This window comes from Xenopus tropicalis, chromosome 7, assembly GCF_000004195.4.
Source record: "Xenopus tropicalis strain Nigerian chromosome 7, UCB_Xtro_10.0, whole genome shotgun sequence".
NCBI lineage: Eukaryota > Metazoa > Chordata > Amphibia > Anura > Pipidae > Xenopus > Xenopus tropicalis.
The window spans coordinates 39,957,125-39,984,290 of record NC_030683.2 but is presented as its reverse complement, the minus strand read 5'-3'; the positions used below and the strand labels follow the sequence as shown (position 1 = coordinate 39,984,290).

General features: G+C 37.2%; 1 protein-coding gene across 2 annotated transcripts; it reads left to right on the top strand.

The window, feature by feature from the left end:
* Positions 1 to 305: 305 nt before the first annotated feature.
* Positions 306 to 27,166, top strand: LOC100493453. 2 transcript variants are annotated; one of them, XM_002935974.4, is made up of 20 exons: positions 308 to 610; positions 1,759 to 1,830; positions 2,585 to 3,070; positions 4,437 to 4,478; positions 4,564 to 4,638; positions 5,620 to 5,658; positions 7,071 to 7,678; positions 10,251 to 10,389; positions 11,955 to 12,773; positions 14,090 to 14,268; positions 14,804 to 14,951; positions 17,252 to 17,322; positions 18,224 to 18,242; positions 18,719 to 18,783; positions 22,205 to 22,333; positions 23,812 to 23,988; positions 24,505 to 24,605; positions 24,810 to 24,963; positions 25,483 to 25,649; positions 26,432 to 27,166. In XM_002935974.4, exons 2-20 carry the CDS (start codon positions 1,779 to 1,781, stop codon positions 26,724 to 26,726), a joined length of 3,765 nt encoding a protein of 1,254 aa, XP_002936020.4. In that variant the 5' UTR covers positions 308 to 610; positions 1,759 to 1,778; the 3' UTR covers positions 26,727 to 27,166. The 2 variants fall into 2 exon arrangements, with proteins under 2 accessions (XP_031761936.1, XP_002936020.4); XM_031906076.1 differs by lacking the exon at positions 26,432 to 27,166 and having other exon boundaries at positions 306 to 610; positions 24,810 to 24,919; positions 25,483 to 25,592.

Sequence of the window (27,166 nt, the reverse complement as noted above, 5' to 3'; positions counted from 1 at the left end):
TCTGACCAAAGGTTGGACTTTTTAAATGGGCCTTAAACTGAAAACAATGGACAACAATGCTCTCTAGAGGTAGACATTTACTATTGATAAAAAAAGCATGCACAAAAAACTTGAAAATATTAGTATAAATTTCCCATTCAGAGTATTGTATGTTTGGAATTTCGACTGAAAATTTAATGTTGAGGCTGGCATTATTTTAAAAAAAATATAGATTCTACTAAGCTTGATACTTCCTCTTGTGAAGGGACTTCTTTGAAAGTAGATTACTCAATAACCTCATATGACATTTTGCAATGTCTTGGGCAATGTTGTGCAGATGAGGAGACAAGAAAAAGCCTTTTTTGTTTCACACTTTGTGTAAAGTCTGGAATGTGCTGGATTTCATATCGTCGTGGATACTTCAACATGGAAGATTTTTATTGTTACCAGCATTTATGGTCTTATGAAAAGATTTTTCGCTTATGAATCTTTTTGAGACTCTTTTTAACCAGAAGAGCTTCCTGTACTTCTGAAGGCGTTTTATCGAGAATCTGGTGGTCAGCTATCTACCCCGAAGAGCCTGGCATCCTCAGTCACTTAATAAGTCCTTGTCATTTGGGACCCTGGAGAGGTCAGTGAAGAATGCTAATGCTGTGTCATATAAAACAATGAAAGACAAACAATGAGTCAATATTTAGGAGATACTGATAACTAAGAGGCAACTTCACACTAATGAAATAAAAAATGTAAAAAAGCAACAAAGCAAACAAACTGCTAAATAATTTCTATAGCAACCACATATTCACAATGAAAAAGTAAGTGTAAGCCCAATAAATTAAAAAAAGGTTTAAATGGTAATGTATACGTACATTATAGGGATCTAATTAAGTGGGTTAAATTAATGTCAACTCTACAACAACATTCCCTCTAATTTTGGGAAGACTGTGGCACATTTATGGAAGATCAAATTGTGTAATCCAGGAGTTTGAATTATTTACCCCATTTATCAACACATTTCTGTTTTAACAAACTGGCACATTCATCAAAACTGATAGATGTGATGAGTTTGACTTTTCTGTGCATTCATATCAGTGGATTTAGTACTCAGAAAGACTTAGTAATCAGAAAGGAGAAACTGTAGCCTCTTTCCAGTGCGAGTAAGTAAACTTCTTGAAGGTTTTGATTATTATTTGGGCAATGCTGTTTTCATATTTTTGCTAACTGTAATTATGCATTATTCTGTTAAGGGAGATGCTCAGTGCTATGTGAAGGAAAAGCCCTGTCCCTAACCTTAAGCAACCAATATTCACATTTGGGAATAACTCCCACAATAAATTATTGTACAAAAATTTCAGTCCAAGCCGCATTCTAAAAATTGTGCATTTGAACACATTGCTGTATTAGGCAATCCACCATAGGTCCTAGAGTACCTAGGACAGATGTGTTTGCCCCCAAATCTGACCTTCAAGATACTCCGGGAATATCTAGGAGTGCAAACAGACATTTATATCTTAAGATTACACCCTAACTGGCATCTAAGCTGAGCTTCCCCAGCTAGGCTTTAAAATATCCTAGTTTATGACACCATAACAGACAAAGTAGTTACTTTGTCCTAGCAAAATCGTAAGTGATTGAGTTTTTGTAATGCTGGTTTGTTGCATCCCTACTTTACAATCATCTGCATTCGGTAACTGCAGTGTCATTCACAGTTATTCAGTTTTTACTGTCCATGCTGTATAAATTGTAGTTAAAGATATTCTCATTTCCTTTTTTTTATAGAGCCTTTTATACTTTTGGGAATGGCTCAAGCTGATACAGAGACCTGCAAAGATTGTGGAGCAAGAAAAGATGGTAAGTACAAAAATGATCAGCTAGTCTTTTGAGCTGTTTATTTCCTAGTTGTTTTAAAGATTCCTAAAGGTGCCATAAGGTGCTTGCCATGGATATTTTGGGTAGGCAAAATAACACTGTAAGCCAAGAGTTTGGAAAGATTGCAATGTTGCTAACCATTATAGATTGACAAGGTACAGGGGTGTGATAGTATGACCATGGTCTCAAATGAATAGCTCCATTGCTAAAGCTGACTTGTGAGTCATCCACAGTTGTGGGAGGAATAGTAAGTGCCCTTTTAGGCCACCGCTGTATAAGTAACTCATACGTTCGAAGGTATTTTAAAATGCTGGGAGAAAAAATGGTGGATGGCCTCTATGACAACCACAAGAGATCAACCATCATATGTAATAAAACAAACAAAGGTGCAGTTATCCACAGCAACCAATAAGATATTTGTTTTTAATCAAGTTATCGTTAAATGCTAACTGCTGATTGGTTGCTATAGTAGACTGGGAGTCAAAATTCTCTAAACCTCATATTCACATGTATCACAACTGGCAATCAATGACAATATTAAATAAAATAATTGTTAAAATGCATAGAATTTATGTAATCAGTTATTAGAACTACAATACAGTAACATTTCTGTTTATCTGTGCTAATCATCACTTCATTAGAAACCTATTGTAGTTATAGAGAAATATACTAGAGCAATTGGTGAAATGTATATTTATGTTATGTCTATATTCATTTCTTAAACTTCATTTTTTAGCAGGTACGGATACAATTTTCCACCATTATTTTTGCTATGATATTTACATTGTGTCAGCACCAGAACCACAGTCTACAAAACAAAGAGTCATTGATGAGTTTATGGATGAGAGGATAGTAAAGCCACTTGAAGAACAAGGCTATAAGTGTTTCCATGGCTGCAGAAACATGGTTGGGGGTGAACTTATTCTGCATGCCATGAGTTACCCAATCACTATAATACCTACAACCATTGTACCTGTTTATAAAGACAAGAACTTTGCGTCATTTCGGAATTTACTCCTTCGTCCTGATTATTTGGAAAGAATTGTGTTTCTTTCATTTGATTCAACTAAGATTTTCCCTGCCATTCTTTCAAAGAATAGTTACTCAATAAATAGCAAAGATGCCAATTTATTACAGAAACTTATTCACACAATTGATAAAAACAGGTACCAGATACCACTCTGCCAAAGGAAACGACAATATGAAATGCGGCATGACCCAGGTAAGCATTCGGGAAAGATCTTTATACGTAAATTAAACAAGCCAATTCATTATTTTGTTGCCCCAGTGCCATTGACCAAAAACTGTATAATTGAATTTTTAAAGCTATCTTTGGACTCAGGGATACATTATGTTGCACTGAGCAGAAAGCCACGTCAGATGAAAAAATACAATACAAAGCAAATGCAAATATAAAAAAAGAGAACCTCATACAACCTGTGTTCTAAGAGCTTTCTTTGAATATACTATTTATATATATATATATATATATGTACGGGAAACCTGTTATCCAGAAAGCTCTGAATTTTGAAAAGGCTATCTCCCATAGACTCTATTTTAAACAAATAATGAACATTTTTAAAAATTGAAAACATTTTTTTTAGGATTTTTATTTGAGGCCAAACTATTCTATTGGGTTTATTTAATAGTTCAATGATTGTTTAGTAAGTGCAAGTTATGGAAATCCAAATTATGGAAAGATGCTTTATCTCTTAACCCCAGGTCCTGAGCATTCTGGATAACAGGTCCCTTGTCTATATATATATGTGTGTGTATATGTGTACGTATTATCTAGTTATGTTATATAGTACCTACATTTTCTGTAGCACTTTCTTGATCATTACCATCAGTTTCTGCCCAGGGAGCTCACAATCTAGTCACCTCCACAATAAAACATGCTAGTGTCAATTTTATGAGAACCCATTTAACTTACCAGTATGTTTTTTTAACATGTGGGATGAACTAACACAGACACTGAGAGAAAATATAAACTTCCTGATGATGATTGGAATCCAACAGGAACCGAATGATTCAGCAAATAAAAACATTCCTTCCCAAATCTGAATTTTTAAGAATAGGTACATTTTTTAACTTAAAAGTTGAAAAGAAAGATGTGTGTAAATTAGCCCTCATGTCATGTGACTTTGAGGCTCTTAGGGAATAATTTTTTATGCACATATTTTTTTGATACTTTAACACACAAGTCAAGATCTGGTTTGGTAAATGCTTAATCCAAAAATACTGGATGGGGTGCATGCCGAATAATAAATAGGGATGCACTGAATCCAGGATCTATCAGGGTAAGGTGGCCATGCCCCGATAGATCTGATCTTTTGGAAGAGTGGACCTTTTTAGACCAATGATCTAATGTCAAGGCGGTGCCCATACTGACATGTTGGGAGAGAATGGATCCACATATCTATTTCTCATTTTCACCTATAATTTTTGGGCCTTTTGCATTTCCAGGATTTACATTTATTTTTTTTATGGATCTTAGAAGTTATTTCTTTGTCAGAAACAGATATTTCATCAAAATAAATCCTGTGACAGTTAAATGCGACTAAATGATTTATTAAACTGTATTTTAGAATCGACAGTGTCTACTACTGGATCTGAATTTCACAGAAACAGTAAGTTCATTGATTTATTAATCGATATCCCTTGTAACTTTTGCCCCTTGATAATATATGTATTCCAAAAATATTTACCTTGCAGGTATATTCCGTAGAGCAGATAAATTACGAATTCCCATTCAAAGGAGGGCGAGCGCTGCTTCAGTTATTTCTGAAGGTATTTATTAAAGCATTAAAATTTGACATACTGTACGTATTTTCTGCCAAGGACATTCTGTTTTAGAGGGAACTGTTCACAAAAAATGCACCCAGACAGGCAGTGAAAGTTTAATAAACTTTTTCCAACAGGTTTTGTTATATTTTCATATATTTTGAGATAATACTGTACATTAGTTTCTGGTGCAAACAAACAAATAATGCTGCTTGGTAGTTGCAAGTGAGTTTGTTATACAAGAGAAAATGATACTTGCTATATTTTACATCTTGTTAAACTGGTAATTTGACTTACTTTCAGATATGCAAGTAAATATGTTACAGGCTGCTTTTGTAGAATAAATATGGGATGGGATGAGAGGCATTAAGCACACACTATGTAGAAGTGCAGAGGTGTAACTACAGTGGAAGCAGACCCTGCAGCTGAATGTAGAAGGCCAAGTGAGGAACTAATTAACAAGCTATTTCAATATATGCTGGCAGAATGGTTCAAATTACAAATATATCAAGGCCCTAAACTGAATTTGCTGTGGGGCCCAGTAACATCTAGTTATGCCTCTGCAGAAGTGTAGCAAGTGTCCTTAGCCACAATTAACTAATGGTTCTGTTCTGAGCAGTTGTAAATGATCCCTAATGTCTCTTATACCATTCAGCCACACAACTAAGTAATGACCAACTTATTACATATAATGGGCCAATTATTTCTCTTTTAGCATGTTAATTAATAGTATATAATAATAAATTAAAATTAATGTCATACAGTGAAGTCTGTGGAGCCTTGCGGCCATGAAAATTTTTTGGAGGGCCACATTCAGCCCACATTCGGGGCCACCCTGGTCTAGATAGAAAAGCTTTTTTCTAGCTCATGTAAGAGAGATATAGCATAGGAACTGGTCCAAATTAAAATGGGTATAGCACTTGTAAAGTACAGTAAATATTTCCCAGATTCTAAAATAATTTATTTTAATGCTTTTTTATATTTTAGAAATGACTGTATACTCTGGTTCTGAAGTTCAAACAATAGGTAAGAGCCTTATTTTATTAACATTTAAATTGGAATGGCTTCTTTGTAGTAAAAATATACCAACACAATACCAATACCATCCAAATAATCATTGCCTGCGTACTAGTCAAGGCAAAAAAAAAATGGAAACTCAGCCACAACTTCTTTTTTAATTTTCAATATGGATTTGTCTTATTGAAATAATGTATATTTATTTTCATATTGCCTTGCTTCTTACAGCCAGGGGTGTGATATGTTGACCTTAAGGACAGTAGTACAAGTATAACTATATTGATCAGACATCACTAATGGAAAATCTTAGTTTTATGCAACACTGGCTCACACTAGTGTTGGATGAGTTGGCAATTTCTGTCTAGCCCTTATGGATGTGGCCACTCATAAAGGAAATTTCATACATATACCAGGAACAGATACCATAAACCTGTGCTGGAGTATTCTACATTTACATTATTTCAATTGCTTGTCTTTCTGGTGTAAGAATATCCCAGAAGCCTATCTATGACTCCACTGCAACTAGCATAGTTCCTGTAAGGTGCACTAGGAAAACTGAGCATTCCCTACAGCAAACACTCTGATACTAAGAAGCACTTCCTGACATTGTGATGTGGGCAGAATTTATGCAGACTGGTTCTAAACCAATACTATAGAGATTCACATACAACATTTTCTGTTTTCTGCACAGTTTTCTTGTTTGTGCTGGTGTCATAGTTTGTGTGTTCTTATTTTTTCAGGGCTTATGCACAAATGTTCACCTTAGAGGGAACATTTCCCAATTTCATATGACGGGTAATATAGAGCAGAATAATGGTCAACTATTAAAAGCAGTCAGCAGATGACAGTTATCAGGTTTCTTAAATGAAACATTTGTTTCAAGATAAATTTGAAAATACACCAGGCTTATGGGAATCCTTTAGAATTGATAAATAAATCCACTTTTCTACTTTTTGCAGATTCTTTATTTATGTCTTGGGTCCAAATTTACTGTGTAGTTTAAATCATATGACTAAAGGGTAGCTCCACTAAGGCAGGGATAAGGCTTATACCACATGGACTGATTCCGGCCTGGGTGCAGAGTAGATTTCGGCACTGAAAAATGCTCTGTGTAGCTGCACCCAGGCCGATGCAATGGCTGTGTTTATCCGCAGGCTGAGAATCATCTCTGTGTGGCATTAGCCATAAAGCTGTGTGTCTGTATTTATTGCAAGGCTGGTCACACATTGTAAATAGGCTCACAATAAACACAGGCACTTCTCTTTTAGTAAAGGGGAGCTATTGTTTAGGTCATTGTTACTGCAGATGCCTTTTAAAATATATATTTGGGTGACTTGCAGGAAACTGATATTTGCAGAAACTGTAAAAATATTTTTTCATTGAAGTTTTTTTTTTTCTTTAATTTTTTTTTTTTCCTGCAGATGATGATGTTTTCCTTGAGGATCTCAAAAATGTGACCTCTCCCATGGAACTGCTGTGTCACTGCCATCACCATAATGACAAGATAAGACATTTTGCAGCCAAAACTTTAGTCAGAATAATCCAGAAGGACATTACCACATTCTGTAATAACACCAATTTGCAAAATGTGGAAAAAGAGGTCAGATCTATGGTAGAAAATGAAAATATGAAACAATGTGAAACAGACTGCAACTTTCGGAAGTTGTATTTCTGGATACTGGCAGCTATCTATATTAGAATATACAAAAACAATGATTCCGAACTGAAAGCCCATATCAAGAGCCTGACATTAAAAAAATATAAGTCCGGCACAAAAGCCTTTGATGATGTTTGCCAAAAGAACTACAATAAACTCACCATTTCTGTACATGCAAAAATAAAAACCTGGCCTAAAAGTATGGATAGTAATGACATGCATATCCAAAAGCTGGAGAACTGCATTGCCTTGCTAGACCACAAAGCCTCTCAGGGTGCTGAGAAATCTGATGATATAAACGCCATGATAAAGTATTTAATTAACCTTCCTTGGGATATCAAATACATCTTTGTAGTCATCATTACGGAGAAGGTAAGCTCATGGACTTGTGAGTATATATTAAAACAGAAATTGTCCTTTGGCATATTTTTTCTTTCAGAATTGTTGTGGTTTTGTCTCCGACAAATTCAGGTTTTCTGCGTCAAAAAGGCAGAAAAAAGTGCTTTAGTAAATGTCCCCTATAAAGTGGTTTTGTTCTCTTCCTCCTTTAGCTGCATTTACCCCCATGCAGAGACTGAGAGAAAGTGTCACCCATAATACACATTTCCTAATTCAGTTACTGGGCATTAAAGGGCATAACATAAGGGCTCTGGCACACGGGGAGATTAGTCGCCCGCGACAAAACTCCCTATTTGCGGGCGACTAATCTCCCCGAGTTGCCATCACCTGCCATCCCACCGGCAAAAATGTAAGTCGCCGGTGGGATGGCACACGCAGCGGCGCGATTTCGGGAAATCGCCGAAAAAGCCTCGCGAGGCAACTTCAGCGATTTCCCGAAATCGTGCCGCCGCGTGTGCTATCCCACCGGTGACTTACATTTTCGCCGGTGGGATGGCAGGTGATGGCAACTCTGGGAAATTAGTCGCCCGCGAACAGGGAGTTTTGTCAGAGTTTTTGTTAATCTCCCTGTGTGCCAGAGCCCTAACAGTAACCTACTTATTCATGTTTGCAGAGGCCCAACATGTCCCAGACCTACAAATAAAATGTGAGTTTTGGTGTGTGAATCCCCAGGGAAATTAGTTTAATTATTTTCAAATTCCATTAATTAGTTAGAATATTTAAAAAAAAAAAAACTTGAAAAATAAGATAGCCTGAAAGTAACCCTGTGTATACCTCCCAATGACTTACGAGCTGCCATATTTTGTCATTTGAGTTTTTTCGAAAAACATTTTTGATAAATCTCATAACTTTCATGATGGGAAAACTTCATTTTAAAATATCTGAACTCATGTTTTTGTGTTATTATTTCCAAAATGACAAAAACCCAAACTTTAATAAATTTGCCTCTTTTTGTTGCTACGTATTAACTGAAACCCAAAGCATTGCATTACCAAAATTCATTCAATTTTGGACTGTTGTTTATAATGTGCTAGGATATATCACAAAGAATATTACGATGAGCATGAGCGATGATGTTGCAGGTGCGTTTATACCAGTCATGGGAACTTCTTAGCACATGACTTTTATTTACTATTATTGGGCACACTTGCCCCAGTGCAGTAACCAATAGCAACTGCGGTAGACTGATCAGGGCTAATTTGTGATTGGTTGCTAGGCTAGGATTACTGCCAAAGGGCAAATGTGCTTAGTGTTGGTAAATGTACCCTTGTGTGCATGAGAGGCCTTTTATCCTTATTATTAGAGATCTCTATATGGGTCAAGTTATTAAGACACATGGGGCCCGATTCACTAAAGTCCGAAATAAGGAGTGCTATTTATAGCATGCGTTAAAAATCTTATCACTTCTTATTTTTCGCTCGATTCACTAAAAGGACACTTGTCATAATTAAGAAGCGATGTTCTTGGCGTTATTTATCTTACGATGACATCTTTTAATGAAAAAAACTATGCGATAAGCGTTATAGGGGCCGCTTTCACTAAAGGTCAATAACGCTTATCGCATAGTTTTTTTCATTAAAAAGCATGCGATAATTAAGTACCGATTCATCAAAGTCATTTCGCATGTGTTAATCCGCATATCGCATGCACAAAAAAAACGAATTGCGTTAATTAGCGAATAGAATTAGTACTAACGCATGATTCACAAACACATATGATGCATTAAACGTGCAAAATATCGTGTTAATCTGTGTGAATATTAACCCTACTTGGGGCAGGAGGTACTTAAAGAAAATTGCGGTTCGTGAGCTATTGGCAACACAACATGGAGTTTGCAGTCGTATTTTTTCAAGTATATGTTGGCCCTAGAGTGATGCATCCTCCAGTTTTCAGGGAAATGGTGGTTTTCAGAAAGTAATGGTTATGTGCGTAATATATTGCGCTCTGCGTAATATCTTGTGCGCTGCGTAATATCTTGTGCGCTGCGTAATATATTGCTTGAAAATATGTCATCGTAAGATAAATAACGCCAAGAACATCGCTTCTTAATTATGACAAGTGTCCTTTTAGTGAATCGAGTGAAAAATAAGAAGTGATAAGATTTTTAACGCATGCTATAAATAGCACTCCTTATTTCGGACTTTAGTGAATCGGGCCCATGAAGTCCTAAAACTGGTGCTTCCACCCTTTTAACTCCTTGTTACCACCACCCTGCCTATGTCTATGACCCACAAAATGAGAAGGAATAAAGTGTCCATAGAAAATGTGCATATTTGAACATTCAAAATAGTTTGCATACCAAACCTACTGATTGCTGCATGAGGAGCATAGTTCTTTCATTTACTCTGCAGCTGAAAAAGCTAATATTTTTTCCATAATATGGAAAGAATATGAGTTAAAATTAAGCTCATAAAACTGTATGACAATTCCGTTCATAGGCATAGAAAGGCCAAGTATCCGGAACCATTTTCAAGTGCAAAACAAACAGAGATGGTTTGAATAAAAACACATCACCATCATTTTTAAAATAATTTTATGTTTTTAGGTTTTCCAGAAAAAGTATGCCGATGGCAGTATATACTTTTTCTCCCAGATATGTGCTTCAGTGGGGCAAAAACACAGGGAAATTCTTCTTGATGTGGTTGAAAGAACAACTGAACATATTCTACAGAGCTACACTAAAGGTAAAGGTGCCTGGCAATAAATAGCATCTGTTTGAAGTTTCCTAAATTTTGGAAAAAAAAATATATAACTGAATACATGAGAATAAAAGTTAAAGGAGAAAGAAAGGTAAAAACTAAGTAAGCTTGATCAGAAAGGTCTATGTAAATACAGCCATAAGCACTCACAGAAACGCTGCACTGATTTGTTGTATCTGTAATTCATGTGCCAGAGACACGCAGCTCTCTGCTGTCTCCTCTCTCCTGCTCCCCCCTCCCTCAGGAATGCTAAGAACTCACTTCCCCCCCCTTAGGAATGTGGATCTGAGCCAATCAGTAGGAAGCTGACTCATAGGGGCACATTTACTGATCCACAAACGTCCGAAAGCGTCCAAATGCGTTTTTTTCGTAATGATCGGTATTTTTGCAATTTTTTTCGTAGTTGCCGCGATGTTTTCGTATTTTGTGTGACTTTTTCGTCGCCGTTACAACTTCATCATATATTTTCTGCAACTTTTTCATCGCCGTCGCGAAAAATTCAGATTGGTTTTTCTGCCGTTTACAATTGCTCAATACGAAATTGCGACTAAAAAGTCACGCAAAACACGATAAAGTCATGATGGCGACTAAAAAGTTACGAAACAATCAGGAAGGCGACGAAAAAATTGCAAAATTTCCGTTTCCAATCCGATTTTTTCCCATTCGGGATTCGGATTCGAGGATTAGTAAATGTGCCCCATAGTCTAACTATCTGAGCATGTTCACTTGGTCTGGGTGTCTGTGCAGGAGTGAGGCATTATGGGAACATTCTTTACACAGCTCAGCGTTTTTCTTCCTGTTTGGCTTCTGATCATCTGAACTGGTGAAATATGGGGAGATTTAAGAGACAACTGAAGGTATGCCTGCAGCTTGAGATTAACTCTTTATTAGCCTTTCCTTCCCCTTTAAATGTTTATCTCAGATATCATTGTGCAATATACTACCGTGTCATTTAGTACAATATGTAATGTTTGCCCACAGGCTTAAACAAGCCTGTTTATGGATAGGTGGGGTAACACACAGATGCCCCCTGTCCCAGAGGCAAGTGCAAGTGCTGAGGGGCATTTGTACATGGTATCTTGAAACCAAAAAACGTCCACCGAAGAGCTGTGTTGGTGCAAATAAGGTTTTGGTTTATTTAGAGATACATAGCACTGTGTGTTTTGGATCACTAAGCTCCTTCTTTTGGTGCAGTATGCAGCACACTACACTGGGGCCAGTCTCACCAGGAACCAAATAACCTGTCTGTGTGAGAGGGAAGTAAAATCATAGAAGAAACTCGTGTCCCATGGGCACAACATAAAACTGCTTGCAGATAGTGCCTAGGTTACAATCCAAATCAGAACTGCAACATTGCAAGGCAGAAGTGCAAGTCACTGAACCACCGAGCTGCCCAGACAATTATGTTTTCATTACTCCAGCGTATCCATGCACGGTTCTCATTGCATTTTCCTGTTATTTTTGTAACACTTTTTACACTTTGTTGTTTGTTTTAATAATTTTCTGCCTTATATAATATTTTCTATCTTTAATCCCACTGTTTTTTTTAGGTTCTGTAAAATCAAGTTTGCAACTTCTTTCAATCATCTGGGATCTCCATATGAAAACAAGGAAGAAAGATGAAAATTTAATCACCATTCTTAAACACTTCTTTAAAAAATTAATTTATCATCCTTTAAATGATGTCAGAAATTTTGTTGCTCCGCTGCTGTTCAGTGAAGATGTGAACGGTTTTAAGATTCAGCATTTGGGAAGCACTTGTGTCATAGCTGACGAAGACCTTGTTGAGTCCTGTATCCGTGAAAAGCTATCCATTGACCACCCTGATATGATAGTGAAGGGACAAGTTCATACAACCCTGAAAGCTTCCGTATTTGAGGTCGATACTCAAGATGGCAATGCCCTGTTGTACATGTTTCGGCAAAAAACCTTAAATGATATATTGCGGACTAATTCTACAGATGAGGTATATGAAAGGTTTGAGGAAATGTCAAAAGTGGTAAAGTTATGCCAAGGGAATAGTTGTATTGCAGCGCTGAAGAACATCATTTCAAATGGCATACCTCCCTTTTATGTGGTGGAAGACAGCAAACCACTATTACATTTTCTTCATGAGAAAGAAAACCAGCTCACATGGGCACAGATGACTGGAATACTCATTGACATCAATAAAGCTGTTGAACATTGCCATAGCAAGTTTGTCATCCTCCGAGACATAACTCCTGCTAGTTTCATTGTTTTTCCCAAAGCTGATGGATCCTTTCAAACAAAACTTGCACATTTTCCATATGCCAAATGTTTGTCTAAAGATGGCAACAATTTGAGCCAAGAAGACATGATATATGATATAAATCTGTTGCGCTTTCGAGGTAATAATAAAATTTTTTAAATACCTTTCAGGTTAATATATATAATATACATGTCATGGTTGCTATGGGTTGCACCAGTGTGCCATACTTGTAGTTAATCCCCTATGAAAATTACTAAAATACTACGTAAAACAGTGACACAAATTATAATTTGTGTTGGAAAAATTACACATTGTAACACATTTAGACAAAGCTATAAACAACTGGAAATGTGGCACAGGACTCTGTTGCAGTGTTCCTGACCTATGGTAAGGATGGGCTATGGTAAGGACAGGGCCCCATTGCTGCTTGTTACTCCTGCTGCTTCCTATCTGTTTTGTCTTAATGAAGTGGAAGGTAGGGAGCAGGAGCGAGGATGTAAGGATGTCTATGTGCCTCCCCCTGCCCCTCCCCAACTTGGATAGAGAGCTGCCGAGCACAAGCAGTGCTCTATTTTAGGGGCTAGTCTGCACTTCAAAGGCTCAAGGTTTCCATAGACTTCTTTGTAGGATATTATCATTTTAATAAAATGTGTCCATCTTCATTTAAAAAGTTGCACAGTACTGCTCTAAGTCATAGTTAAAGCACATAGAAAGTTTGACCCAAGGGTCGCAGGAAAAATATAAGAGCTAGAGGTGCAATAAATGACTGTATTTTCAGTACTGACAAATAGATTTCATTGGCGATTTAGAGATTAACCTTTTATACCAAATTGATGTCATCTTGCTCTTAAGTATAAGGAAAGTTCTCAAGGAAGTATAAGGAAAGTACTTACTATGGAGACTAACAATATCTTCACAATATGTTGATTTTACTTTACTGTCTGCACATTTTCAAAAAATGTAAACTGCCTTATTAGCCTCTATTAGTCTACAGTCAATACATCTTATTTATTTACTATCAGCATCCCATCATAGTATCAAAAATATCCTTTATCTCAGTGTTGCTGATCATTCCTGCCACTAAAGGTTTTTATAAAATCTAAATATGGTACTAATTGAAAGCAATAGTCAGTGCACAGTTTGGGTTAAAAGCCCCAGGACAAACCCTTAGATAGGAAACAAGTGGATTTGGTATAATATATCATCCTTAAGAGGATGGTGAAACCTTTTAGGGCTGTCAAATGATTACATGTAAGACAAGGCCCTAAATAGGATCATTCTGAATTTCACAAACAATAATTTGGAATTGTTTTTTAGGGTGACAGGACCCCTTTAATATGTAGCTCAGTTCCAGTATATAATGAACATTGGGTGATTCATCAGCTTGTACCAAAATCTGCCATTCTATATGCAGTATATTATAAAGTAACATTTTGTCATATTTCTGTTTGTAAGGTGATGCCCATGAGCCAGTTGCTGCCTATTTCAGCTCTCCAGAAACCCTGAAAGATAAGGAGTTCTCCATCTTTTCGGAATCATGGATGTTGAATGCCACATTCTATTCAGTTCTTCTTTATGGCAAACAGCCATTTCAGGAATTGGCTCATCTCAACATGTTTGAATTTGTAAATGAGGTAAATGGTTGCAATCTATATATGTACTCATGTTTTCTGGTAGATTCTCAGTCGGAAGTTATCTTATTTGCTTTTTGTGTCCTGTTACTATTTAGTAAGCCCATGTAGGAACCCATGTAGGTATACAGTACTTTAAAATGTACTGTACGTGTGAACAGGTTTCTGTTACTGAAATGTATGGTATGTAGGCTACAATCTTTCAATCTTCTCTTTCACTGCACAGACTTTGCATTGGTACTGAGTTTGCCATATACAGTGTACATGTAGATTTTATAGTATGATAACAGCTAGAGACGACCTGCCCATGCTGGTTATTTATAAATAAATTACTCACTTGTTATATTGTATTTCAGATGTAAATTCACCAGCAATTCCCCACAGGCAAGCCAGGAGAGTTATAAGCAATCAATTTTTTCTATGTGCTCTGTGCTCAGGACATTTTGTTGATCAGTTCTGAATTGCTGATTTTATACCCAGTCACAAAATACAGACATTTTCATAACCTTTACTTTGCATTTCCATGTTTATTTGGCAGATAATATCATGCCATAATGCAATCATTCCAGCCTCCTTCCCTCCTGAATTGTGGAAAGTCCTGAAAAAGAATTTTGCCTATGTATACCTACATCGCATGGCACCTGAAAGAGTATTAGTGGAACTAGAGAAATACAAGAACAATTTAGGTATGTTTACAACTGATAAAACAGCAACTACAAATCATTTAAAATGAGTAAATAATAATCAGAATCATTGATAATCACTTCCTTGTCCTCTGAAATAGTGATGGACCCATTATCCAGTAGGTGCTAACTTCATTATAAAATTTCAAGGAAACTAGCAATTTTTATTAATAAGTACCTATTGAAGAAATTTTAAAGGAAAACTATACCCACAACAATGTAGGTGTCTACAGGGAAACTTCAGGAGCACAGGAAGGATGTATTTCCCCACTCTGACCCACGCCCAACTCAAACCTGCAATGGTCGCCCAAATATCAATCCTATCCCACCTGACCTAAGCGTAAACCAGCAGGTCCCGTGGGTTGTAGACCAACCTGCACATCACTAGTTAGTGATGTTAGCTGCATTATTTTTGGTCAGTTGATCTCTAAGGGAGCACACAGCCCATCATAAAATGTTGGCACAAAGTACAAGATGTAAAAGGACAATATAAACTGATATATATAGATATATTCCAGTTTGGTACAGTTCTACGAGGCCACTTATAAAGATGTTAACTATCTCTTGGGTAAGAGTTTATTCGGGGGGGGGGGGGTATAGTTTTCCTTTAACAATAAAGACGATGGACATCCCATTCTCGCAGTACTAACATTTTCTAATAAAATAAAATATTGACATTAAAATCTACCTATTAAAGAAACCTTCTAACCTTGATAGAAGACATACATAAGGCTAGAAGGCATGAAGTTGAATATGCTGGCAATTCAATTTAGACTTTTTATGTAAACCTGAGGAAAGCAAACCCTACAGACATTTAAAAAAAGATTCCAATATCAGTCAGAAGGGGAGGAACATTCTTTTTCAGTTTAGTCTTAAAACCAATTTACAAGGGACCTCCTCAATTGACCCTTTGCTTTCAACCATCCCTTTAAATTCCATTGTTACATACCTTAATGAAACACCAGGAGTAAAATAACCACAGCATTTAATTACATTTTATCACATAAATAGGACCTTGCCAGCCTATCCCAAGGCAATATTCTAAGGCCAGATTGCATAAGAGCTCACTACTATGCAACACCACTGAGTATTAGGCTGCCTCTACCTACAGAGAGGATGGCCCCCGCAGGAGCTGCATCACCAACCATGAGAGGAGTATCCTTAATCTGCAGTGTCTCTTTGATAGGAAATCCAAGCAGGCTGTCACTTAGCACAAGCAGTAGTAGCATCTGTATCAATCAATCCACCGTGCAGTCACAGGAGAGAACCTCCTTTCCCCCTCTTATAAAATTTCCTGTGCAGTACTCTGGCAAGGTCCTACTGCTGCTGTGACAGGTACAACTTAAAATACATTAACATATATCCACTGTTTGATCCAGAGGAAGGCAAAAAACCCAACCTGAAACCTGTGCCAAATATGCCTCAAGAGGGAAAAAATTCCTTCCTGACCCCAATGGCGATCAGAAACATTCCCTGGATCAAACAATTGTAGTTAACATGAATTAATACAATACTGACTCATAAGTTTATACTATATACCATTATCAAAACCACAGTATAGCAGTGCATGCAGGAAAACATCCACATTCGGTTATTAATAGATAATATGAGAAGAGACACTCCTGACATTTCACAATATGCAAAAAAGAGGGGAGGCTGGGTGGGGTGTACCTACCTGCTCAGAAAATAAGCAAGTGAACTGCTTTTTTTGTAACATCACATTCCTCTCCTTCTCTACCCCAGCCTTCCCCCACCTTGGTTACTTTTCACCCAATCACAGCTACATCTGATTCTGACAATCTTTAAACATAAACCAGTGTAATCTGGCTGCTGCTCGTCACGTAGCCCCTGCTTTATAGCTCAAGGGCTTTCCTTTCATCAAAGGTCAAGATGCAGATTTGGTTTGTGCCTGCTGAAAAAGTTTTGTTGATTTTCCAGTAGATACATATAAAATAGACTTTAGCACCTGATAATCTTTTTTTCTGTATCAACTAAACTGTACCCTGAACATGATTAGAACTTAGCATACATTCATGTTGGCAGCAAAACAATCCTATTGGTTAGTTTTATAAATAGCAGTCTTAAGGCATGGTGCTCCACAGTACAGAAAGATTCCTTACCCAGAAATCCCAGAAGTCCCAGGCATCCCAGATAGATTGCATACCTGTAAAGGCAATACTTACACCATCAGTGGTGTCTTAATTGCACAATACACCCTTTGAGAGTGTTTTATATTTCTCGTGCATAAATGTGATCCATTAATGCAGTAGGAAGAGCTAAATTAGAGACTACATATTTTCCAGGAGTTGTGAGAGATGCAGTTTATTCTATAAACTCAATTTGCTGTTATATTAATCCAGAAGATGTCCAAAAGGTAAGGTTCTGATTTATGTTTAATTATTCTTGGTTTTTATCATAGCCATTGAAGCAATGTGTTGATGACAAAATTTACTATATTTTGGTGAGAAGGAAAGAAAATTTAGAAACATTTTTGTAGCCATATTGATATTGCTATCAACCTGTTGCTATAGGCACAAATCCTATTAACATAACTGTTGTTAGTGCAAAGTTTTAGAATATTTAGAAGAGTAGAACAAGTAAGTGTATACCAGGTGGGCATAAGGGGCCCAGTAGTGTGACCCAATATTTGATTGATTGAAAAAGATGGGGCGTGTAATTCATGTCTGTCTAGGGCCAAGGTAATCGTCCATGTCCACAAAAAGTGGATTGGTGCATTTGGTAGAAGTTCCCATATAAGTATTTTACAGTTACAGTTCCATGCATAAACACACATATAAATTACATCTCTTAGGCCAGAAATTCAATTTACGCATTCCTGCAGTAGCAGGAACAGCTTGACTTTCTCTAAAATCCCTGTTATATATATTTTATAGTTATGGTATTACTTCATAGATACCCCTTGACATCATGGAATGCCAACCAAGATAAAAGAGAAAAGGAAGGGATAATCAATTTGAATGCCTGCATCTTTACTGTCATATAATTGTTATGAATCTCTTCTATAATAATGTGCCTGTGTACCTTATCTATAACTCTACAACAAAGCTTTATAAAAAGCATGTAGTGAAGTATGTGAGTGCTGAGAAATCACTTCTGCAGTTTGTCCATTTACAGTATCTCCATTTCCAGCATTCTTACGAACAATTACTTTCCAGAAAACAGTTCATGCTATATGGGTACCTGTACTTTGTTTTCTTAACCTTGTGACTTGTTTTCATAACCTTGTAACATGTTAACATTTTTGTCTTTTTCAGGACTATGTGAACTTCAATGGTAGGTTTGCCAATCCCATATCCCTCATATAAGAAACTGATTTTGTGATTTGTCTCTTTAGTTCCCACATATGGATCTTTTATAGCAGCAGAGATGTCACAGTAGACACGTGCTCATTTGGATAAGACATACTTAAAAATGTTAAGTGTTAAAGTGGATATGCACATCTGGCCCACACGGCACTCAAGCTCCAAACTGAAAGGAGTATTAGGTCTAAAATATTTATTTATACATTGTCCTTCACCACTTTTTCCATATATAGTGGCTTATAATCCAGTCTTCTCCTTTTGAGTTACTGATCATAATAAAATGAGGATTTCATGCAAAGATGTCCTTGTCTGGGCATCCAGAAGTTGCCTATATTACTAACATGCAAAATAGGATTGTTTGGCTATAATCTTATAATTAGGATTGTTTAGCTATATGCACCTGAATGGCATATGCTCTATATTTGCTGTTATTTCTTCTCCCCATAGATGATTTAATTCCAAAGGAAACAGAACAACAGGACAAAAACTTTTTCAGGGATTATTTTGCTAGGGTGAGCTATCCTATATTTTACTTATGTAACCGAAATGTATATGTATAGTTACATTTGTAAGAGAAACGTAGTAAATAACTATTAGAGAAGTCATTGTGTTAAAATAAAAAAACATGCAAATGTTAATGCACAGTTACATTTTAGTTTAGGAACTAAAAAACATAGGAACAAAGAAAATAATATTTGTGGCATGTGCAAAAGTTTGGGCCTTCCACTTGTCCTGTGATAAACACTGTTTTTGCAAGGCCTCTCGCCCTGATACCTCATTGGGCCTTAATAGCCATTAATAGTTGGCACCTGTTGACAATTGCAAAGCTTAATAAACTCTCCACCCCAGGGCTCAGCAACCATGGGCTCCTCTACACAACTGCAAGGACCTGTAGAACAGTAGTACAAATTTGATCTGAATGGAAGAGTCTATAGCAGTGCGGGCCAAGCCGGCTGGGTGCCCTAGGCAACCCAGCCAGCTTGGCCCACCCCCCTACTGTGGGTGTATGTGCATGTGCAAGCGAGCACGCACTCACAGTTGGGGCCGCTGGAGTGGGGTGTGCGGTCGGGGCAAATAACATGGAAATAAGGGTTAGCGAAAGAAGAGGTACTTGCCTGGCACCCACCCACTGTTGCTCCCTAGGCAGGTCCCTCTTCTGCCTACCACTATTTCTGGCCCTGGTCTGTAGGAGGAAGCCCTACCTGCAATCTCATCACGAACATCAACTTCTGAGGTATGAAAAACAGCATCTAGATAAGCCAGATGTCTTTTGGAAACATGTCCTGTGGACTGAAAATGTAAAAATTAGCCCCAATCAACGTGTGTTTGTTTGGATAAAAAAGCAGCATTTGATAAAAAAAAAATGCCTTCTAACTGTTATACAAGGGGGAGAGACGCTTATGCTTTTTGGTTGTGTGGCAGCCAGTGGCACTGGAAACATTATACATGTAGAGGGAAGAATAGATTTTACTAAATATCAGCAAATTTAATCAGCCAAGTAGATAGAAAAGGGGACCCGGCTCCTACTACAAGGCAATGATCTAAAACATTACACTAAGGGCAATCTGAAGGTTTTGGAATCCCTCATAATGTCCTGATTTACATATTTTTAAAAATGTGGGTAGATCTGAAACAGAGTGGGTAGACTCTGGGAACAAAAGGCATTTATTTTCTATCATCTGTGCCAAAAGGGAAGTTACGAAACGCTGACTTAATAGTGTCCAAACTTTTGCAGGTTCCCCATTTACTATGTGTTTGCTAAGTTTTTTTTTTAATTCACTGATTCATGCAGTGGTTGTTTCCTACATTTCACTTACAAAATTAATCAAATATGTAATTTGGCAAAGGTTCCCACACCTTTGCCTTTAAATTTATATAACATACCTGTATTTATATAATATGTATTGATGTATTTTTGTGTTACTTTACATTCATATTTGGTCCAAAAAATGGATTCAGAAAATTTTAAATCACTACTGGCAAACAGCCTGATATATATATGCATAAGAGTCATTTTTGAGGGGACCTTATTTTGGTTATCTCTATCTGAGCCTGAGAACGTTGGACTGAGGAATATCTTTTCCAGAGACCAGTACAGTGAACTAATGCACTGCATGAGAGGACTCACAGTGCAAGGCATTGGATCTTCTAGGCCCATGGTGTATTCTCCAGCATGGTTCTTTTGCAGAAGAAAAGCCAAAATGTGTCTTTTACTTACATGTGCATTAACTTAAATGCAATGTGCCACACTAATGGTGCAATTCACATAACATCCACATAACTTTTGGTCCCAGTGCTGAACAGTAGTGATGGGCGAAATGTTTTGCCAGGCATGGATTCGCAAATTTTTCTGCTGCGAATTTTTTCATACGTTTCACAAAACAATCCGCTACTGGCGAAACGTATGAAAAAATTTCCCGCAGAAAAATTCGCTAAAGAATAGCTGCGCGACAAAAGAATGGCCGTGCAACGAACTAATAGGCGAGCGGCAAAAGAATAGCTGCGCAACGAAAGAATATCCGCGCAACATTTTCGCAGTTTCGCAAATTTTTCGCCGTTTCTTGAATCTTTTGAAAGATTCGCAAATTTTCCGCCGAAGCCAAACGGGACAGATTCGCTCAGCACTGCTGAGCAGGCTTCTTGTATTGCCTATGCCTTTTATTAAAGGAATATTGTCATGGGAAAACATGCCTCAAAAATGCATCAGTTAATAGAGCTTCTCCAGCAGAATGCTGCATTGATATCCATTTATTTAAAAGTGCAAACAGATTTTTTTTATATTTAATTTTGAAATTTCACATTGGGCTAGACATATTCTTCATTTCCCAGGGTGCCTCTGATACATTTCCATCACACTTTACTGCTGTGCTGCAAGTTGGAGTGATATCACCCTTCTCCCAGCAGCCGATCAGCAGAACAATGGGAAGGTAGCATGATAGCAGCTCGCAGTAGATATCAGAATTGCACTCAATAGTAAGAAATCCAGGTCCGGCTTGGGACTCCTTTAGTTATGTGGGAGCAGGAGAAACAATAGATTATCTGAAAGCAGTGGCTCCTTCTGAAAGCTCAGACTCAGGCACAATGCATTAAGATGGCTGCTTACACACCAATATTATAGGTTGTTGGTGTAATTGCTGTGTAGAAATGAAAAGTACACCATAAAAATCATGACATAATCCTTTTATGGATCTGGACGAATCAATAGCACTCTTCTGGGAGTTCCTTATTTACTGCCTGCTTTAGGCAGGGGGTAAATTGCCTCATAAATGGAACTTTGATAAGGGGTATTTCATAGGTTGCCCAAGTGCTGCTTTAACACGGCTGATGCACTGCACAAGGCTGATGCTACCTCTCAAAAAAAGTTTAAGCCTGATTCCAGAGGTTCAAATATATGTGGATAAGAGAAGTGGGCAGAGAAACAGGGAATGATAATGCATTGGAGGCAAAAAAACAAATTTGTAAACGAAAAAAAAAAGAATAAAAATTCCCATTTTGCAATGTAATATTTTTCATGAGACTGTTATTGCATTGCAAATTTTAACTGCACATTGTGAATGTTTAAGATATGCTTGAAAATGGCATAATTGTTAGATCAAAAATATCGACTTTTTCATTCGAAAGTTTTATTACATATACTGTGCACTGACGCAAGCTTAATCATTTGCAATTACTATCTTACTGTGGCATGAAAGGCAAAGGGTTTGCAAAAAGTTTATTACATTTGCGTGAAGGCAAAACTGTTTGCAATGACCATTACTTTCATTGTTAGATAGAGTTTAGGAGAGAAAAAAAAATATTTAAAAACACTTTTAAAATGGCCAAAGTTACCAAAATTACCAATACGTTTTCCTTGATAATTTACATTTATCTGATTGTTTATAAAAAAATACATAAATCAAAAACTAAAAATATAATTGTGATGCAATTTTATAGACCAATCATCTTAGTGAAACCGTGTCAATAAGAATGAACATAAATACGAGGAAAAAAATAAAAGCATTACAGCATGACAATATCTTATGTATAGCAGAGATTCTTACCGATTTATATACAACTACACTGGTAAGTTCCCACTTTTGGTAAGTATATCTTTTTTTTCTTAAATAACATAATCAAATAAATACATGCTTATTTTATTTAATACTGACTATAATCAGTAGAAATATAGGGGTACACATCTATAACGCAACTGATTGCTTCAAATAAGGGGCAACAAGGAGTGTCCATATGGTTTCATATGGTTGCCAATGGGCCCATCCTGCCTCAAGTGATGCTGAGAAACACTAAAACTACTCACGCCCATGACCTGCTAGTAGCGCCAAGACACCACCAAATGTTTCATCAATAAGCACTCCAGTAAATCAGATGCAAATGCCATTTTCAATGTATGCTCTAGAAGTGATTAAATCCCCACCGTGTAAATGCTATTTGCAATTTGCTCCTGATTTTGTCAAACTACAAAGCTAAATGTGTCCTTTTTGATGCATTAGGCATATTAGTATCAGATGCATTTGTAAATTACCCCTATAGAGTTTTGGGAAGCAAACTTTATCTAAATGAAATGAATATTAGGACTAGGGTTGCCACCTGCCCTGTTTTTAGATGGGCAACTGGGCAGGACTGTCCCGACTGACTTAAAATGGGGCCAATAACAGACCGCCATATCACAGCCTGCCCCTAAACATCTTGGCTACTCCCCTAAAAGCAAATACCAGATTGGTTGCCATGAGTTGCCGTATTGTATTATATGCTTTTTGCTACGTGGGCAGACTATGATGATCATTATTTTTGTACCATGGGTATCAGTTGACTTTCCCATCACGTAGGTTTAATAATGTAGTCGGTATATTTTTAATCTGACTATAACAACAGTCAGTAGTCTCCTTCTTAAGCAAATTCTTTAAGCAAAAATTGTCAATCTGACCTGGAGTCATAATAATTCCATTTTTTTCTAATGTTAATGGGGTTATTCACCGTTAGGTTAACTATTAGTACACTGTAGAAAGTGCTATTCTGAGAAAATTTGCAATTGGTCTTTTATTATTGGTAGTTTTTTAATTATTTTACTCCTTGTCCTGCAGCTCACTAGTTTGGAATTGTAGCAGTTATCTGGTTGTTAGCGTCCAAATTACGTTAGCAACCAGGGAGTGGTTTGAGAGATTAATTGACATATGAATAGGAGAGGGCTGAATAGAAAGACAAGTAATAAAAAGTAACAATAACCTAACCATTCCAGGTGATAAAACTCATCAGTATAAGCATTCTAGGCAACTTTACAGTTCATCATTGCGAATGCCCCTGCCTTTCTATTCTCCCTTTGCCTTTTTCCATTGTAGGATGACTTTCAAGCCGCTCCACCTCTAAAAGTGAGTGAATTTGTTGATGAGAATATAAAACATTCAAAATCATATTGCAATTATCTATGCCTAATGTATTTTTTTTTTTATAATAATAGTGATATTAAGACTAATTTAATGCCTTTTCTTACGTTATTTTATATTTTAAAGTCCTGTAAAAATATCACATTCTCTACTCTACAGGTGTCCTATCCTTTTGGTACATATACCATTACTTTGGATAACATTGATGCCTATACGCCAGTAGATCAACTTCTGTCTTACTTTGAACAAATTACTGCCGCATTGCTAGAACTACACTCCCAGAACATTCTCCATTGTGATTTGCGCTGCAGTCACATATATGTCAGCCCTTATGAGGTAATTAACATTAATCAGTTTACCAAAATCTTTATGTGGAATATAGAAATCAATAGTTCATTACTGATTTCGGCAAAGGTCAGGAAGGTGGCACACTGTTTCTTTTTTCCTCCTCTGAGAGGGGTGTGCGAGCAGTGTAGGGAGGCATTGCAAGGGGAGGGAGGACTAGGGGCACAAGTGTTCTTGAGATCTATGTTTTTCTTTGGCTTTCATGAAACACCAGTCTAGAGTTCTAGCCCAGGCAATGAGGTCCCTTGCATGTCAAGCAGTGCACAGATATTAACAGATATAATGGTTGCTTAGTACAATATAGCATGTTTCTACCATAACTAAATAAATTACTTCTAAACCGATTTTTTTGAATTTTTCCCTATGCCCTACTATTCCCTATGCTCCAAAGTGCTGTTCACAGTATGTAAGATCTGTGAAAATGTATGAGCACTCAGTGGTCTGTTTTTTGTTTCTTTGTTTGACATTTTCTTTGCTTGAATTAGAATTTTTCATCTTCTCCTACAGGGCTCTTTAAAACTTGGCCATTTTAGGAGAGCTGTATCCTTGGAAGGCCAGAGGACCTCCCCGTACGTCTTTAAAATGATGCCTCCAGATGCAGAAAAATGGTAAATGTAAAATGCATTTATATTTAAAATAAGTCTGCCATATTAACTTAATGGCGAGTTGCATTATATCATACAGTGTTTGCAGGGTTGCAAATATTATTATTCCCCTTTTTCTCATGGGGGCTACACAGATTATATAATTGTGAACATTACTGTATATTTCAGATTAAAAATATAAAGGAACTATCCCTTTTTATATGACAGGTCAGCTCCAGAAGTAAGAACCAGTGGCATGTACTCACAATCATCTGACATTTTTAACCTGGCAGCAGTGTTTTGGGAAGCTTTAAGTTATCAGAAAACAACAATCTATGGTAATCACCCACTTTTACCATTTGACGCATGTAATAGCCATATGGTAAGTTATTATTCTTTCTTTCTGTCATCTGCATTCATTACCGCCAGAAATGCATACAATAAACGAATTCAGAGTTGCATGGAATAGTTCTCAGGGTACAGCCACACTGAGCTGTTTCTTGGGTGCAGACACATGGAGTGGATTGCATTGCAAAAATACTCATGCGTTTTGGTGCCAAAAGCTGCTCCTTGTGTCAGCAGCCTGGCTAGCGCAGTGCCTCTGTGTGCAGACAAAGAAGCACACAGATGCAAGCAATGGTGCTGTTTCTCAGTCTGCACTTGAACGGGAAACAGCCCAGTGTGGCATTAGTCCTAAATTTCCACATATTTTTTCCCTCTGTAGAATCTGACTTCTGAATATATTTACAGCACTACAATGTATGTTTTCTGCACAGGCAGTTATGTAAAAGTATAAATGCAATTTAATCCCCCCAAAAACATAGCAGTGTGTAAATGTAGTACCATTTGCATTTTTTTTTGTGCTAAATTTAATTTAAAAAAAGGATTTTTCCTTTTCCAGGAAAAACATTGTGATCCCATAATCAGTACAGAAAGATGGAAAGATTCTTTCAGTGAACTGGTAATATGGTTGCAAAAATGCTGGCACCTCAATCCAACAAAGAGGCCTTCACTGAAATGTGTTAGTGAAACCATTAAAGATATGAGTACGAAGAGCAAAGTGCACAGGTAAATATATATTTAAAATATATTATATATTATAATCTGCGCTCATTTGGTGGCAATTGTGTGCGCTCCATTCTTTTGATGCAACTCTGCTGCGGTATTTGACTATTACCATTTTTTTGAAGATCAGGCACTCATTGAGCAAATCTTCAGGCAGAATTGTTGATTAAAAAGTAACTTTATTGGAGTACTATAATTGACTTTCGTTTCGTGTTCACAGACACTTTATCATAGCTGCCTATAACATTCTATATTGTTATATATTGTGCCGCTGTTTTGAGTTCGATGCACCGGATCAATACATTTTTTCTCTGATCGAGCATTATAAGGGTCTACAGGTGTGGTGATTTCCAAGAAATTAAACCAGATTTAACAGTGGTAAATATAGAGGGGCAGAGCCTGTGACCACAGGGGGGGCCCAGGGAAACAATGGGGCTCTATGAAGGGCACAGTTGACGATTTTGCATGCAACTCATGACACAAAGAAAATTGCAGGTAGTTTGTCACAAAAGCTATGTGGGACAGCTCTCAACATTTATACATGAATTAAAAGTTAACATAATAGTGAAGTTGTTCATTAGTACTTTATAGGATAATCAAGCTCAGGACAACAAGAATACGATACTTAATTTCTAAAATAAACTTAATGTAGTTTTTGGATTTCCCACCGTATCTCTGCATCATTGCAACACTTGCATATAATCAGTAAGAAATTGCCATGTAAAAAGCTTTTAAGCAGTCATTGTTAACATGACAAATAACCTTATTGTTCTTTCTGAACGCAGAAAAGATTTTTCAGAAGACATTTACAATGATGAAGATTACTTATATGAAGAGATACCTGTTGGTTCAAATGTTGTTCCTGCCTCAGATCCAAACAACATCTCTGGAGAAGAAACCTCAAATGAAAATCATTTCAATGTAGAATATGCCTGGCTCAGTGTGGTTAATGGACTTGTATCAGAAAAAGGAATTGTAAACAATACCACAGAGTTCATTTTCTTTAAAGAAACCACTGAATATTGTGATGTGGGCATTAATTACAAAAAATCAAGAAAAAATAGAGCTATAGTTCTATAAATTTCTATACAGAGCCAACAGAATCACAGAAATATCACATGGAAGCTTCTTCATGGGCCTATGCAGTTTTGTCCTACTAGGTCAAGCCCAAGGAAAAGCTTAGAGATGCATCTCAGTGGGGTATGCAGGGGTGTTTTTGACCCCTGAGCCGCCCTGAGGCTGCTCCTGCGATGCCAAATCTCAACCCCCTGCACGCTTACCTTTACAACACCAGAAGGGATCTGGGGGGGCCACACTGCAAGTGTAGAGAGCACAATTGCACCCCTGGTTTCTTGACTCGCCTCATGCAGCAGCGCCCCAGTGAAATAGACTTTACATGTCCTTTAAGTTTGAAGTAACTAAATCATAATTACAAAGGCAGTTACACTCAGTGTCGGACTGGGGGGTGCAGGGCCCACCGGGGCTCCCGCCCCAGGGGCCCTGCAGGTGCCCCAGCCGCA

Coding starts and splice junctions, on each gene's coding strand:
- LOC100493453 (XM_002935974.4), top strand. CDS start 1,779: ATGGCTCAAGCTGATACAGAGACCTGCAAAGATTGTGGAGCAAGAAAA. Junction 1,831..2,584: donor TTGTGGAGCAAGAAAAGATG/GTAAGTACAAAA, acceptor TTCATTTTTTAG/CAGGTACGGATACAATTTTC. Junction 14,269..14,803: donor TGTTTGAATTTGTAAATGAG/GTAAATGGTTGC, acceptor TTTATTTGGCAG/ATAATATCATGCCATAATGC.